We start from the raw sequence: 18367 nt of genomic DNA on the forward strand, positions 1-18367 counted from the left end.
ATGTTCTCTCTCCATAGCCATGTGGCCTTAGCAGCCACATGGCCAGCAGCCATGTGGATTCTGCCACCAAAGCAGCTGGAAACACAAACTAAGTTACCTAGATAGGGACTGACACCACTTATCATTAAACACCTGCAGGCTCCAAAAAACTAAGCTCTCTCTCCCTTTCTCTCCCAATGACCCTCACTTGAGTGGTACACTATCTTCTTTACTCCGTGGCCATGTTGCCTGAGCAGCCACATGACCCATGGCTGTGGGGACTCCAGACTCGGGCTCCAGGGGGGAGCTGAATACCGCGGCACAACAATGGACTGCTGCTGCAAACACACCCTAAGCTAGCTGGACGCTGGAGTGGACCTGACTTTAAAATGGAGTAGAAACTTTGCGCAGTGGCTTTTGTCTTGGCCTTACTGAGGACAATGCCGGACATTTTCCTTGGTGAGACGGATAGAGATGGGACATTGGGAAGTTGGGAGGGGAACCCCCTTAATTACACATCATTAATAAACCATACCACAGAGCCCCATCCTCCCGTGCCGGTTCAGGAAATTTATTTCCTCATGACACCATAAGGACTCATTTTCTACCAATAACATAATCATAAAGCAAGTTAGCTAACAGGTCTTAAAGTCCATTTTCCGATCTATATGGACATAAAACCCCCCTCACAAGACTATTCGAAGGATTGCATGATATATAGATGCAAAAACTCAGAACAATACCTACACACTGTTCAACAAATATTCGTAGAACTAAACAAAAATGACACAAAAAAAACAGACCTTAAGATGCCTATTATCTATTAAAGGAGATAAGAAATAAACATAATTTTAGTGCCAGGTAAAAAGTAATACACTTCTTAACATGGCTAAAGTGTCCCAAGAATTCAATAAAAGAGCCACAGTTTCACTTTGTGAAGAAACAAGCACCTGATCTGAGTCTAAAAGCACAAGGACAATTTGGCCAGGCAGGGATTTGGAAGGAGAACCCAAGATGAATGGTGTATAGTGGTACACTCTTTTTTTTTAGTTAAATGTATAATTGAGGAAAGCACAGAGAATCAAAGATAAAGTAGTTCCACTTGGCTGAAACAAAATCTATGAAAAAAAATTTAGAGAGTTGAAAAGGCAAACTGGAACTAGGGCTAGGTTATAAATGGAACTGAATCCTAAACTAAGGCATTTGAAATAAAAGCAGGGTGTGATCTGTTCTGAGTTATGCTTAAGGAAGATAATATGGCAGAAGTGCATAAACTAGATTAGAAGACAGAGAAAGAATATATTAGAGATCAGTTAAAAGTTTACTGCAGCAGTCCAGGCAAGAGATACTAAGACTTAAACTATCGTAACAGCAATCCATCTGGGGAGCAAGGGACAGACATGAGATCTGACTGCAGTGGATCCAGAGAACTGGTTAACGGAAGCAAAGTGGAGAAACAATTACTCGACAGACTAGATGACTACAAGGGTGAAGATACTGTTAACACACATGGGGGAAACATCATCTAAGGTGACCAGGAAGCACCTAGTCACAAGAACCCCTTCAATGCAGTGAAATTCTAACTTGTACTCGTATGTATGTATGTATGTATGCATGCATGTAGATGAGAGAAAGATGTATTATTGTGTGTATATATATGCACAAACACTTGTTTTTGCAGAAACAATTATATACATATACACAAGGTATAACTTGTTTGAAAACTAGTCAGTAAAACATGAATTTTCAAAAATAAGTGAAAAAATACTGAAAAATGGCATCTGCATTAGAGGAACAATGTACTTAAGCAAAGGAAGATACTCTCTATAAAGACCCCTGTACTTCATTCTATTCAACTCTGACACAAGGAATAATGTTACTATTCATTATGGGAAGGTATCCTTAAAACACAGAATGCAACAAAAAGAGTGTAGTGTTTTAAAAGTTGAAGACATTCTTCTTAGTTCACACTTACTCTCTGTAACTCCCATTTCTCAATAAGGTGTTCCACTTCACCACCAAGAACTGTGGTATTAGAGTCATTCAAGAGCAGGAATCCATTTTTTACATCCACAGTGCCTGAGAGCTTAACTTTAGTTCCAGGTGGTGTGTTCAGGCTAAAGCAAAGAAAAAAGCAAAGTTCAGACAAGTTGAAGCTCCTTCTCAAAACTGTGAGTCAGTCTCAGATTATGACTTTGTCAAGTTCTTCAAAATCAGCTAACATAAAAACTATTTTTTAGGAATAAAAAAAAATCCAGACAATAAAATTCATACCTCATAAATGCATGGTAAAGATAAATATAATAAAAGCTATGAAAGTTATTTTCTCAATAATGCCATGCTGCACAAATATGATTTGCTATTTTTTTCTCTGAGCTTTGGCTATACATTGCAAAGATATACTATATTACAAAATTAAATTTTATTACAGGAAAAGATATCTGACCAGTAATATTCCTAGAAATTTTACATCTATATGAGCTACCATAATGAACAAAAAATAATCTTTAAAAAAATATTTTACTTATTTAATGTTTAGGGAGAGAGAAAAGAGGGAGACACAGAGGAAGAGAAACATTAATGTGAGAGATAAACATCAATCGATTACCTGCACTCTGAACAGGGACCAAATCTGCAACAACAGGCATGTGCCTTCAATGGGACTCAAAGCAGCAATCTTGCACTTTGTGGGGCAACGCCCAACCAACTGAGCCACACCGGTCAGAGGAAAACAACGCTCTTTCTTGTTAACCATGCAGTTAAAGACGAAATGAGTGGTTTACTCTAAAACAGTGATTTTTCAAACAGTGTGGCACAGGAATTTTTAAAACATGCAATACCTGACTATTTAGTCAAAGGCACTGGCCTCTTTCCCTCAGATTGCCAAATTTAAAAAAGACCACAGCCCACACTCCAATAGTCATCCATTGTGCATGAATCAAAACTCTACTTGTACCTTCTTTTTGTCAGATCGGCAAAATATTTAATGTTTTCTGATGTGCCACAGAGTTTTAGTAATTAGTTCATTTCTACCATGAGATGAAAGAGGTTGAAAATTGCTGCTCTAAAACATACTACCTTTTTTGAAACAGCATGGCTGGACCTGGAGATTATTATGCTAAGTGAAATAAGCCAGTCAGAGAAAGACAAATACCATATGATCTCATTTACATGTAGAACTAATAGACTGATAAATAAAAACATACTTAACATTGAAAGAATTTTTCTGTAATAGACTAATATTTTCAGTTTGGGAACAAACATTACACCATAACCCCTTTTACAGAAACTGGAGACAAGATGTTTATCCTGCTAGCAATCTTTGGGTAAAAGAATCAATGGAAGAAATCCATGAAATACATTTTGTCACATTGGTTTATTCTAAACTTAAAGCACATATACCCAGTTCCACTGCATCCACCTCTTTGCACATTTGACAAGGGACAAAGCACTTCAAATAGGAGTAAAAACTGTCCTAAAACACTTAGAATGAATTAGAAAACCATGCTGAAATGGCTTTACATTGTTCACATTTTAAAAGCTCATGAAATTCACCAAGTATTGATATATGCAATAGTAAATCAGTGAAAGCACTGGTCTATTAAAAAAAGTTGATAAAAGTTATTAACAAGAAATAGAATATTCCTGTTTTTAAAGCTTCAAAGATTGCAAGACATTGTGTGTAACAGGCCACTGAGTCAGCTCCAACTCCTGGCAACCCTGTGAATGAGTGACGTCCACGGTGTCCTGTCCACTACAGCCCTGCTCAGCTCCTGTAGGCCCAGGCCCTGTGGCTTCTTTTCCGAAGTCCATCTATCTCCAAACCATCCACTTCGTCTTCCTCTTTTCCTGCTGTCTTTTATTTTTCCCAGCATCACTGTCTTTTCCTGCATCCTTATGATGTGCCCAAAGGAGGATAGCTTCAATTTTGTCTTTTTTTTTATCTCTAGTGATATTTCAGGCTTAATTGGCTCTAGAACTCGCTTGTTCATCTCTCTGATGGTCCAGGGTATTTGTACGACTCTCCTCCAACACCATTTTCAAAGACATTATCTGATAAAAATTATTCTGAGGACCCCAACATTAATCATTCTTAGTCATCACATGTAACTTACAAAATAAAGGGTCATAAACAGCCTTGCCTACCCCTGAAGTATAGTTCTGTTATGTTACATATAGTAAACTTAGGACAGTATCGATCACACTTGAAGATCAGCAACAGCTGAATACAGTCATACTAAGTGAAGACGTTCTTCCCAACTCCAGGCAATCAGCAGATCCAAATTTTCATAACTCTATAGTCATTGTTTAGGGGTAAATAAAATAAACACCAAGGATACCAGGATGCTGTACTCTTTATCTCTAAAGAAATTACTAATAAACTTATATATTATTTACATAAAACCCATGTGTATTCTTCAAAACCATCTTTTTAGCCAATAATTTTTACAAACTGGTAAAACTGAAAAATGTAGAATTATTAAAATGAACATATAAAAAACTACATAAGATCTTTAAAAATAGGATGCAAATTACTGGTGCATTAAAATTGTGATACTATAACTTTAAAACTTAAGAGAAAAAAATTCAAATTATTTGAAGATGGACCTAAATACAGCTGTAACACATCTCTGTAACACTTCTGTTAAAAGTGTTTTTGGAAAAGATGAACTGTAAACTAATATGTAACCCATAGACAAACAGCATATTTGTGAAAGAGTTCCAGGAACCAACTTCAAAGGGAGCTGATGCCAGCAACTGGATATTATGGCTCCAGGAGACTTGCTGACTCTCAGCCATTAAACAATGACGACGACAACAACAACAACAACAACAAAAACACACCTTTTCTTGACCAGATTCAAGATAATCATCAAAACAGACTATGCTGATTTACATGTAGAAAAATCTCAAACCCCTCCCCCAATCTCCTTGTTCTGACTTCTCTCCCCCCCCAATAAAATCCTCTGCCTACACTGAGATGCTGAGGTGGTCTGTGGGACAGGAGCCTGCCATCGTCTCGGGCTGCTGCACTTGAGTAAACTGCCTTTCCTTACATCAGCACCATCTCTACAGTATTGGCTTTCAAGTGCAGGCAGCTGGACCTGAGTTTGGGTATCACAATTTCATTATGATAACTGACAAAGATTTGTACTCAACAGATTAAATTATAGCCCTACTCCCAGAAAAGGATAAGTAGGTGCTAAAATTTTAAAATAATGTTTACTTGCATCACTTTCAGGGCCATAACTAACTCTAATTCAGAGAACATATTTTGGTTTAATTACTATCTTTATTGGCACCCAGAGTACCTTTACTCTCTCTGTATTGCTGTTTTAAGCAAAACAGAAAAACAAGAAAATAGGGAGAAGTAAGGTAAGACACAGGATGAAAGAGTGGAAAGAAGCACCCCAGAAAAATGCAATGCCCACTGTAGGCAACACATTCTGTACCAGCTCTTTGTTTATCCTCCCTAGTCAGTTCTACCTTCCAAGATAACTACTAACCAAATGCATTTTGAAAATAGTCTCCCAAATTGTTCATGTTAGAACAGTTCTGAAGTGATGCTTTTACAGCAACAAAGTAGGCATGCTATTTCAATGAGGGAATGAGCAAGAAGCAATGATTTTTTTCAATTCTCAAACTGTAATAAATTCAAAGAAGGAGGCAGTGGATAGCATAAGAGACCCTCCTCTCTGGGCTAATCTTGTTTTCATTTACCTCAGAGATACACTCAGCCATAAAATCAGAGAATGAGCCATTATGTGGTCAGTCTACCATCTGAGTCATCTGTGAACTCCCTTGTAGGGGGTCTCACTGAATTTGTCAAAGGAAAGGCTGTATTTCTCACAAAAGCAGGAATCCTCCTACTCCTCAAGAAGAAAACAACATAATCACAAAGTCAATAACCCCCCTTTGTATATGAAATCAACATTTTAAACAAACATATATCTTCTAAGGAAGCAGGTACCCTTACTAGAGAGACAGATGCTGGTTGAAGGAAAAAGAACAAAGAGGGGGAATCACTCAGCATGGTATATTCAAGGTCTCAACCTTCCACACTTTCTCCCACATACCACCCAAGCTCCTCCAGAGGAAACTTTTCTTCACCTGTTGTCAGAACACTATGTCTTTGCATGTGCTATTCCTCTCTCATCTCTGTCAAAGCATCTATTCATATTTTAAGTCCCATCCTTGGCTCCTCCAAGTAAAGGTAATTTTTCTAGACTCCTAGTCCTTTCAGTTATATGTTTATTATCATTTATAAGCCTATGTGCCTCTCTCATTAGCATATGAGCTATCTAGTGGCAAAATCTAGACCTTGTTTACCTTTGTACCCCCAGCTCCAGGTAAGGAACTGAAACACAATAGATGCTACATACTTGTCAAATGCTTACTCAGGAGTATATACTCAAGAGTATAGTCTCAAAATTTACATTAAACAGTATGTTCAAAGCAGCAAACATAAACATATAAAATGACTAAGAAGACAAAAAAGGGGGGTTACAAATGTCTAATGAAAATTTCCACCTCAGAAAAAAGAGACTCTCCCACTCCTACCCCCACCCCCCATTGCCTTTCTCCATTCGAACAGGCCTGACTCTAAAAGCCTCTCATGAAAATAGCCAAAAGAAGGATTTGGAAAATGTTTCTATTATGGAGTTCCAGTAGGGTGGCATACAAACCTCCCTAGTGTTAGTCATTTCCTTAGAAAACTCATTAGCCTATGAACCTTTCTATAACACTAAATAGTGTGGTGATGGACATAGCTCATTGTCCAAGACTACACTGTAATGTAGTTAAAAAAAAATTCTGTTTGTACTAGGAAATTTTTGAATGACCTCAAACTTACTGAAAAAAATTAAAAAGGTTATTTTTCATGCAAGAACACCTTAAATTTGTTTTTATAATTAACACTGAAACAAGGAGTAACTAACACCTTTCTTAACTATTTTTCTATACAGATAAAATAGAAAGACAAACTTTTAATTTTTTCTGAAAAATTGTAATATGCACTTAAGAGTTCATTCCTTCTTTTCAAAGTTCCTAAAATAAAATCCATCTTGAACAGCACATAAAACACTGTAACAAATATATAAAATAAAGTGCCAATCACCTTATTTTTGACATATAACTATATTCTACTGCTGTGCAGCTTATGTGACCATCAGTCATCTGCAAACGCAGCATTCTTGGTGCAGCCTGAGATTCCTCGTTATCCTTTGGTGCAGCAACATTGCGAATTTTTTGAATTTGCAAAACGCATGGACCTTCAAGCTGTGGAAACACAAAGAATAAATTATCACTTTCTAGCCATAGACTTGTTTTCATTTATGATCTCTTTTCTTTAACGGTCATGCATTATGATTATAATAATAATTTCAATTAAATAAGGTCAAAATTGAAATGATACAACATATACTGGGGCTGTCTTTTGTATTTAAAGATAAAACTTCAAACAGTCTCCTAGAGAATATAAAAAAAATTCTGAATTCATTTCCAGAAAGTGACATGAAAACTTTAGGAGAACAAAACTATGTTTCTGGCTAAAAGGTGTATTAATAGATGTTTTTAGTCTTATGTGCTCTAAATCATTCTTACAGATCTCCCTTCTCCTCCCATGTACATTAAAGAACATTCTGGAATTAAAGAGTTTGTAATATTTTTGAGAAATATCAACTTTACAGCAGTTGTTAAAAGGAATGCTCTTTTGCTCAAAAACCTCAAATTTAAAGTACACCCTCTCCTGGCATAAATGAAGACTACAATACTCTAAAACTTAAACTACATAAAGTTTAAGAAATATGAACTATATTTACTTTCACATTTCCTTTTTAAATGAGTTTAAATCTAACACTATATTATAGGCATTATCAATGAGAAAAAAAAATGTTCTCTCTGGCCACAATCAATCAAAGACAAAAATATAACTTATGAACTGGCTATTAGGTTAAACACGTTATGAAATGACACAATTATGGCATGATTGGGAAATAACAAAATCTGTTTATGGTTGAAAAATAAATTTAACATAAAGTATACTTTCACATTATTAAATATTATACCTTTAAATGGTATATCTACAATGAAAAAATATTTTCTGTTATAGTCTTTTAATAAAAACTTTCTGTGTATACTGGTTTTAACTTTCACAAAGAGAAATGTGAAATGATTGGCATTTACAGTTAATTTCTCATGTAAACATGTCCCCAAGTTGACAAATTTCTACTCCGTATTTACCAGTACCAGTATTTACCAGCCTGCAAAGGAATAATTTTGTTAAAGGCCTAGATAATATAGTTAGAGAAAAGAGACTAAAATGCCATCTAATTTTTAGTCATTAACAAAATCCAAGTTCAAACAAAACCTTCAGTAAGTGCAGATAAGTTGGCTAATTCAGGATGAACTTCCTTTTGTTTTGTTAATGTCATTAGAATAAAGACATTCCCTGTATTTTACTACTCCCAATATTTATTGCCTAGGGGTGTCCAACCTGCAGCCCAGGGTGGCTGTGAATGCAGCCCAACACAAATCGTAATTTACTTAAAAGAGTATGAGATTTTTGTGTGTGTGATTACGTGTCACAATGTATTTAAAGTATAGCCCAAAACAACTCTTCCTCCAGTATGGTTCAGAGATGCCAAAAGGTTGGACACCTTTGGCTAGACACCAACAAATATCTAGCCTGCACTGTCTAATACAGTCCACCAAGCACATGTCTATTAAAAAAATAAAAATAAAAATTCAATTCTTCAGTCTCATTAACCACATTCAAGTGTTCTATACCTGGACAAAACTGATAAAGACTGTCTAAATCACTGCAAAAAGTTCTGTTAGACAATCAATAATGATCTAGACCTAAGTGTTCCGAAGTGGGATTCGTGCATCCTAGGAAGTGCACGTCCATTTAGGTGAGGAAGGGAAACACTTGTTTCTTTTAATTATTAGTAAGAAAGAAATTAAACTTTCATAATATTTCATATACTGAGCAACAAAGAAACCCTCATTCAGTCCGTGTGACATACAGCTCACAAGGCATCTTCGTGGAATTTTGGAAGTTACACATCCCAAGGGTGTTGACATGGCACCCTCACTGGTTGTTTGCTTTCAACGTATTGTAATTAGCTGCCTTTTATTTGTGCACAGTTAAGTGGATATATATTTTACCTAGTTTTAACCATTAATACTCGCAAAATGTACCAATGGCTTTAAAAGATTCTATCAAAGGTCATGCCAATGACACAAATACAGGGTAGGAAGGGGCCCATTTTTGCTGATCTCTTACCTCTGTTTGACCATAAGAACAAAAAGCCATGGAATGCTAGGAAGGAACACCTGCCCCCAACTCTTGATATTTCCTAGCAAGCAGCAAGTTTAGTTATTTACTCTAACTCCTGGCCTCTCCATCCTTTTCAGTGGATTAAATAGTGGTCTCTTAAAATAATACATTCACATGGAACTGTAAACATATCCTTACTTGGAAAAAGGGACTTTGCATACATAGTTAAGATCAGTATCCAGAGAAGAAATGAACCTGGATTGGAGTAGATCTAAAATCCAATGGTGACTTGTCATTATAAAAGAGAAGGAAAATAAACATGAAGACACAGGGAATAAAGCATGTGAAGATGGACACAGAAATTGGCATTACACATCTACAGGCCAAGGAACAACAAAGATTACCCATAGCTACCAGAAGCTAGGAGAAAGGCATGAAACAGATTCTCCCTCAAAGACTCCAAAGGGAACCAACCCTGATGATACCTTAATTTTAGATTTCTGGCCTATGGAATGGTAAAAGAACAAATTTCTGTTATTTTATACCACAAAAATTGCAGTAATGTGCTACAGCAGCCTCGGGAAACTAACATTCCCCCTTATGGACTGATTGGGAAGAATATACTGTATGTATTGGGCTAATCTTCCCTCTTCTTTGTTGAGAGGATCTGCATAGGGACTCGGAGGAAGTAGCTCAGCCTTCTCACTGCATTGGCACTGCCATGAAAGTACAAGTCTGCCCAGTTTCTGGTTTGGTTAATGGATCCATTTAGCTTCCCACTAATCTACATCTTTCAAATTAATTTTTATCAATAGTAAAGTTGATATTTTTCACCCACATCTGCCACTCATTTCTCAACTGATTCAAAGCCAAAGATGAAAAGGAGGTATTCTTTATTAGGCCTGCCTTAGAAATTATGAAATTATACATAATCATTTGATAGTCATTTCTCAATTTGAATTATTAAGCCCTAAAATTAGCGACTCCACAATTCAGAAATATTCTATAAGCAAACCAGCAGATATGCTAAATTCTGTCATTATTATGTTTATAATATTCAGTTTATTATACTCTGCAGTAAAAAAATAGAGAACTGAAGCTAAATAAAATTCAGAGAGTAGGGAAAAAATGCTATGAATCTAAGATCCTAAATCCTAACTTAAACCCTGAATCTAAAATTATCTAAAAACAGTCACAAAACTGGATGACAGTTAACTTCAAAACTTTTGTTCATCTAATATGAAGGGCAACCCAAAACCAAAAAAAAAAAAAAAAAGATATTAATTATAAACAAAAACAATGAAAGGCAAAGACCAACCTATGACTACAAATTTCTTTACTGTCTGACTTTCCTCTTTTGCATAAATAATAAGGAATAAGTAAAATAAATTACTGTAAAAAATTTTAAGTAGGTAAAAATAACTTACCATTTTGTCTCCAGGTAAAGATCTCTAGTTCTAACAAGGGATACCAAATATCTGCCAGAAATATTCTCTGAAGCAAAAAAAAATCATCCAGGCTTCATTCCTTCCTCTCCTTAGATAGATAGACACCTCTGTCATTTGAATTCCTAACTAGTCATACTGATACAGGCATGGTGCCCCAAGTGAGGGAAAGGCTACAGGAAATGCCCAAGGTGGCGCAGGTGAAGCCACGCTGCTAGTGCGGCACTAGAAGAAGTCATTGTGCTGTCTGCACAAGACCAGCGAGAGCGATTGGCAAAGGGAAAAGCCCTCCTACCTTCTTCTGGTCCCGAACTGAAGGTGGAACCAGACATGTAGCCACACATGTACCATAAAGGTCAACATTGCTGCAGGGGGAGGTGCTGACCTGTCACTCTAACCAGAAAAAAGGATGGGATTGGCTGGGTAGGGCGGGGTGACGGGGTACCTTTCTGAGCATGTGGAAGTTTGGGCTGGTATATTTAAACAAAGGGAAGGGATACACACACTCTTCTTCCTCTGGGACCCACCAGCGTGGAGGTGCAGGCCAGAGGATTTATGGGATCAGCTAGGTCCTGGAAGCTGAATGGTGATGGCAGTGCCAGTCCCACAAGCAGACCCCAGGAATGAGCCTGAACCCAGAAAGCCATCCATTTAACAGCCTCAGGCTCTAAAGACAGACAGATAAGGATGGAGCAGGATTTGGGGGCATGGTTTTGGGTTTTAGTCTTTTCAGGAACAGATGGGTTTTGCCTGAGTTTTCCAGAAGAGATGAGCGTGGAGCTGGGGAGTCCTCAACCCTCCCAAACTGCAACCTTTTAATAAAGATCTGTTTCCTACCCCACCAAACTCTGTCTTTGGAATTTGCCTGTCAGTGACAACAGGCTGCTTAACCCCACTTTTGTTCAGTAATGATACCAACTGATATGAAATATGAGATTTAAATGGCTTAGTTATTGATCATGTTAAATAAAACTCTTATTTATAATCTGTTTCCCCAAAGTTTAGATGAAAAGAAATCAGTTATATATAGTCTGATCATACATAGATAAAGGTTAAAACTGAGATTTCTTCAGGATTCTAAAAACCATCTAAATATAGATATTCTATCATATTATGAAATATCTGCCAGCCATTTCTTTTTTAAATCTTATCAATTTATATTAGAAAAAAATTCTCAATCTATACGTAACAATGTAAGCATCACATTCCCCATTAACCCTAGAAACAGGGTGATATGCTCAGAAGGAATATATGAGTATGATTAAGTTCTGATCAATTTTCCATTATAAGTATGCATAAAGTGGGTCAAAATTAAGAGAATCAAAAAGTTTTATCCTCCACAGTCCTTTTAATACTTCAAACCACAATTCATTTCTTTCTTTGCTCTATCACTACTTCCAAAAGCATTTTCAGTCACTTCAGTAGAGACTTCCTAGAGCTCATTTTTTCATGCATTCATTTATATCAAGAGAAGTTTTGAGCCCTGGCTGGCGTAGCTCAGTGGATTGAGCGCGGGGCGGGCTGGGAACCAAAGTGTCCCAGGTTCGATTCCCAGCCAGGGTACATGACTGGGTTGTAGGCCAGAATCCCCAGCAACTGCACACTGATGTTTCTCTCTCTCTCTCTCTCTCTCTCTCTCTCTCTCTCTCTCTCTCTCCCCTCCCTCTCTACAAATAAATAAATAAAATCTTTAAAAAAAAAAAAAGAGAAGTTTTAATTATTTAAAAACATATTTTTAGCAGCAATAAAAAAAAAAAGCTATGCATAACTACTTAGATGTCCAAACTGGCAAATGAAAAGAAAAATGTGGTATATCCATACACTGGAATAATACTTCTTTCAGTAATAAGTAGGACTAAACTACTGACACATACTACATCATGGATTAACCTCAATAAACTACACCAAGTGAATGAAGTCAGATACAAAAAAGGATATTTTATGTGATTCCATTAATGTGAAATGTCCACAAAAGGCAAATTTATAGAGAAAATATAAAGGAATATACAGACATGTTCTTAAGAATAATAAGTACAAGTTAGCATAATTTAAGGTCATTCTGCAATTACCAGTTGCCTTTCTACGTACCTATAACAGAGACAGAAATTAACAATTTTTCAAGAACACCATTTACACCAGCAATATAAACTTCCAGGAATACAGCTTATAAAACATACACACCTATATACTTTCAGGAAACTATAAAATTTTATGAAAAAATTAAATAAATGAAGAGATACATCCAGGACTGTGCTGGAGCCAGCTCCTACCAGATCACCAGAGCCTGTTCTGCTCATTTCATCCTAGTCCCAGCTTCAGTGGTTTCAGACAGTAGCTCGTAATCAGTCACAATAAGAATGTTTTATCCAGTGAGAAGTGGCAAATGCTATATGTCAGGGTGTTTCTTTTTTTCTTCAGAGAGGCAGTTTACCAGAGTTTCACTGGTAATATTATATAAAGATGTCAATTATTTTTAAGCTGATTTGCAGATTTGATGCAGTTTCAATTAAAATTCCAAAGTATTTTAAGAAACATCATCACTTGATACTAAAATATACATGGAAGGAAGGGGAAGAGAACAGACTGAGGGAAAATAACATATTTTACAACTACAAAATCAAAACATTCTGATAAGTTCAAGTATTCATAGGATATGTATTCATAGGATCTAGCAGTATACACTACCAAAGGTAATATAAATTGGTACCACCACTTTGAAAAATAACCTGACATAATCTCATAAAGTTGAACACTGGCTTAACTCTAGCATACAGTAATTAAATTCCTGGTTGTATTCCCTAGAGAAACTTTTACACATGTGCATTAGGAAAAATACACATGTTGTTTTCTAGAAGTAGTGCACCTATTATAACAACAAAATAAAATGCATCTAAATATCCATCAGCAGGAGGATGAATAAGTAAACTGAGGTATATTTACACAATCTCATATTATACAAAAGAGGAAATGAATAATAGGTATATGTAACATGGACATATGTTAGAGCCGTAACACTAAATGATAAAAGCAAGCTACAGCATTCAATATTTTTCCTCTATTTTGCAACCATACTCAATCATTTCTGTGAGCATCTTGATTACCAGTGCTTTGAACTCTGCATCTGATAGGTTGGCCATCTCTTAATCATTTAGTTCTATTTTTGGAGCTTGGATCTGTTCTTTCATTTGGGCCATATTTTTTTTGTCTCAGCATGCCTGTTATATTGTAAGGGGCGGAGCCTTAGGTATTCACTAAGGCAGGGCAACCCACATCACTGGGTTCTGGCGTTGTATGTGGGGAGGGGTCAGAGAGGGAACAATGCCGCTTTCTTGGTTTTGGGTGGCTTTCAGTCACTTCCCCTGCTACCCACAAGCAAAGTGTGACCTTCTGATGCTGATGCCCAGGTGTGTGTGCTTGTATACATTCTAGGACCCTGTGGATCCCTCCAACCAACTCTCCTGTGAGGCTGTTAGTCTCTCCTGCTGCCTCAACCCCCCAAGTTTTTATAGTCAGAGATTTTGAGGCTTTATTTTCCCACTCTGGAACCCTGGGTTGCGTGGTCTGTCTCATTCCCCAATTGTTCCTCCCAGTTTATCCGCACACAGATGTGGGACCACCCAGTCCGCCAGCCACCATCTTGCCATATGCCATCTCTGCCATAGCTGCCCACCTCCGCCCCTCCTACCAGTCTGAATGAATATTTCTTCTTTAACTCCTTGGTTACTGGACTTCCCATACAGTTAAATTTTCTGGCAGTTCCGGTTATTTTTTGTTTTTAAATTTGTTGTCCTTCTTTTGGTAGTGCAAGGAGGCAAAGTATATCTACCTATGCCTCCATCTTGGCCAGAAATCTGCTTTGGTTTTTATTTTCCAAATACAAATAATGATACCATATATGGGGTGTGTGCACATATATATGGTTGACCCTTGAACAGCATGGCTGCATGGTCCACTTATATGCAGATTTTGAAATAAATACTATAAAGGTATTTTCTTTTCCTATTCTTTGGTTACTTTTTTATAAGAATATAGTATGTGTACATATAATATACAAAATGTGTTAACTAACTTTTTATGTTATCAGTAAGGCTTCTAGTCAACAGCAGGCTATTAGTAAGTATTTGGGGAGTCAAAATTGTTATATGCAGATTTTCAACTGTGCAGGCATGGGAGTTGACACCCCTAACCCCCTCATTGTCCAAGGATCAACTTTATACCTATAACAGGGTACAGAGCAACGGTTCCCTGATAACAGGAAAACACCTGAAGGCAGGATTGGGGGCCAAGGAACAGTGGCAGGTACAGCATTGAAGACACATTGTATGACAAAGGCAAATTAACAGCTGTGCCCTCCTGGAGGAGAGATGGCTGCTGCCCAGGGTGAATTGTGTACATGACTATGAGAACATGCAGTGACTGTGACATAGCCAGGAGGGTAGATGCCCTCCTCATGCCTGTGTGTCCCTGGAAACTCTTCCCCTGACTAAAGATGGTAGCCAGAAAAGGGTCAAAGACACTGGAGAGCTTATAAAAATGGAAGAGGACAGGAGATCACATAGGAAGTTCCAAGCCAACCATTTAAATTAGAGCAGGCCAAAGGTCGGTAAGTGAGCCACAAGGTCTGTCTGCCTAGGAGGTTTGCCTGGAGAAGACAGTGACAGAGCTCATGGAGCTGCAGGGACCTGCCAGGACACCTACCCAGATATGTGAGAGGTGCTTGGAGCTGAACTGTGACCAGGAATGCTGAACTGCAAACTTCTGCCCCTCTGAAGGATGTACGGAGAAGGTACTCTCTTGGTATGTGGATTTCTGGTATGGGACTTCAGAGCTTTGTGCAAGCCCTCTCCCCCTGGGGTTTTGGCATTTGAACATTCTTGGCCTCTGGCCCTGCTCCCTACACAGACAGGAGCCCTTATGGGATCAGGAGATGCAGGGCCCACCAGGGGCTTAGGCCCCACAGAGGATGGCAGCCCACTCCTGGAGGCAGGGTCCCATGCTGGGATAGTGAACACGGCACATGGTTTCCTGAACTGCTGCATGGAGGCTGAGGACAGTGCACACCAGATCCTGAACCAGAGAGCTGCTGCGGGAGGATGGTAACTCTGAAACCCACAAGTGCACATTCCAGAGCATAGACATCTGTTTCCATGATCAGTTGATGGACAGATAAGGATATGGAAAACTTCTAGGCATGGTTTTAGCTTGTAGCCTTTTGGGAAGCAAGGGAAGTCCTGGGTTTCATGGAAGAGGAGGGCCCTGAACAGGAGTGCTCTCAGCAACCACCCCACAAGGTTGTAACCCTGTTAATAAAAACCTGTTTCCTAGCCCTGGCTGGCGTAGCTCAGTGGATTGAGCGCAGGATGGGAACCAAAGTGTCCCAGGTTCGATTCCCAGCCAGGGTACATTCCTGGGTTGCAGGCCATAACCTCCAGCAACTGCACATTGATGTTTCTCTCTCTCTCTCTCTCTCTCTCTCTCTCTCTCTCTCTCTCTCTCTCTCTGTCTCTCTCTCTCTCTCCCTCCCTCCCTCCCTCTCTCTCTCTCTCTCCCTCTCTCTCTCTCTCTTCCTCCCTCCCTTCCCTCCCTAAAAATAAATAAATAAAATATTTAAAAAAAAACACCTGTTTCCTTCAATACTCATTGTTTACTCATGTACACTGATGGCACCAAGTGGTCAAGCCCAGGTTTGCACAGTTATATACCTATACACACATACATACCTTCCTATCCTAAGATTTTAAACATGCCCCCAAATAGGGATCTGCTCACTGTTCCTTCACTGAGAATTAAATCACCAAAAACTAACAGTCTAGCAAGAAAAGCAACCTCCCCTGCCTCACCGAACTGAGAGAGCTGCCCCTTCATTGTACGTAGTTCTGACCTAACAGTTGTTTCACTATATTGACAGTGTTGGCTTCTCAATCTGTCATTAGGCAGAGCTGTCCTGTTATCTCTGCATCCTTTGAATTTAGCACAAATATACGCTCAAAACCTGCTCAATAAAGTATTCCCTTGTATGTTTGCTATACTTTATTCAGCACTTAACAGATATGCTAAAAATGTGGTAGGATCTTTATGTAAGTTATTTAGTTTATTTCCAGAACTATAATGTTAGGATCATTTGTGTATCTCAAGTGATAAAATAGAGGGCAGAGGATAAAACACTTTGCCAGAGGTCACTCACCTAGAAAGGCAAAATTAGAATTCAAATTCTGTCTCACAGTGAAGTCTATCTTCTTTCTATTACACATTCTAAAATTATTCTAATTTTTTTACATACTAAGAGCAGATGTAAGTATAAAGGGCAATGCGAATATTAACTGTTAAAAGTTAAATCTTCTCAAAAAAAGGTCAAGAAAATTAGAAGAGAAGTGGCATTTGAGCTGGAATTTGAAGAATAAATAGTAGTCTGCCTGGCAGCTGAGAGAAAGGCATTCCATTCACATGGGAATTATCAAGGTGCTGCGGCAATAGAAGACTGAGTTTAAGGAAGCTCCTGTTCCCCCATCACTAAAGTAAAACGGTGGTGATAATGATTCCTATTTTCAGTGCTGTTCTGAAGACTACATAGATAATTCATATAAATTACTTAACATGGGACCTGGCACAGAGTAGGTTGTCAATGAAAATGAGGAGAATAGTTTACTGGAAACCAGGGTTCTCCTAAATAAGTTAGGTGCTTATAACAAAATGATCAAGAGCGAAGCAGGTCAGTCCCATCAGGGACACTGAAAAAAAAAAGGCTTTGGAAAAGGACTCCCAAATTCTGATCTCAAATTGTTCAAATGATATTCATATACAGCAAGAGAGTTTAAATGTTAAAAAAAAACAATAAACAATAATAAATGAGAAATTTCTGAATCATGGATATGTTTACCGAAAGAATTTCTGAAAGCCTCACTCAGAAAATTTTAAAAGAAGTTTATCATATATGCTTGTTAATTTAGAAACAGACAACATAATCATGACTAGCTTTTCCCAAACTTAAAATCCCTGTAAAAGCATCAATTTATAGATCAAAGTAACAGCACAGCACACAATTTCTTTTACTCAATGATTCAGAGTAATCACAGCAAGTGAAATACAAGGAAAACACTATGGGATTCCCCATCAAAAGCAACACTTCTCCCTGTGTGTCATCTGCCTATTTCCACACCTCTATCCTTTACTTCTTCAGCTTTTTGTTCTCTGGGAGAATTAAAAAAAAAAAAAAAGTATGGTGAACAGTTTGCTTTTAATTATCAGAAGCATATCTGCCCAATATATATTGTTTTTTTTTCAGTCATTTTCAAAATCCACATAAGTCCTATTAATAATGACCAATAAGCACTTACACAAAAAGCATGGTAAAAATCAGTCTTTCAGTTAATCCACTGTTCCGAAAGGCATATGTTTAATTTTAATAGCTCACTAAAAGGAATAATAGTAAATTCTATTATTTAGCACAGAATAAACTAATATATATGAAATAATACCATTTTATTTAAGTTAAAACTTAATTTTTTTTCAATTTAAAAAAAAAAAAAAACTGATCTCCAGACTGTCAATTTTAAGGCAGTGAAGCCATCTTGTGGTTGATGTTGGGATTGCCTAAACTTTGAGCCAGTCACTTCCATTTGGGAAAATTAAGTCTTTAATCAGTTTCACATTTAAAAAGGCATAT

General features: G+C 37.6%; 1 protein-coding gene across 1 annotated transcript in view; it reads right to left on the reverse strand.

Moving 5' to 3' along the window:
- TDRD3 (tudor domain containing 3) overlaps positions 1–18367 on the reverse strand; it is a 163490-nt gene that overhangs the window by 79908 nt on the left and 65215 nt on the right. The window contains 2 exon segments of the mRNA XM_028526378.2: positions 1955–2096; positions 7097–7257. Coding sequence (XP_028382179.2) covers positions 1955–2096; positions 7097–7257 — 303 coding nt within the window.

The sequence above is a fragment of the Phyllostomus discolor genome, chromosome 11 (assembly GCF_004126475.2).
Source record: "Phyllostomus discolor isolate MPI-MPIP mPhyDis1 chromosome 11, mPhyDis1.pri.v3, whole genome shotgun sequence".
NCBI classification, from domain to species: Eukaryota; Metazoa; Chordata; class Mammalia; order Chiroptera; family Phyllostomidae; genus Phyllostomus; species Phyllostomus discolor.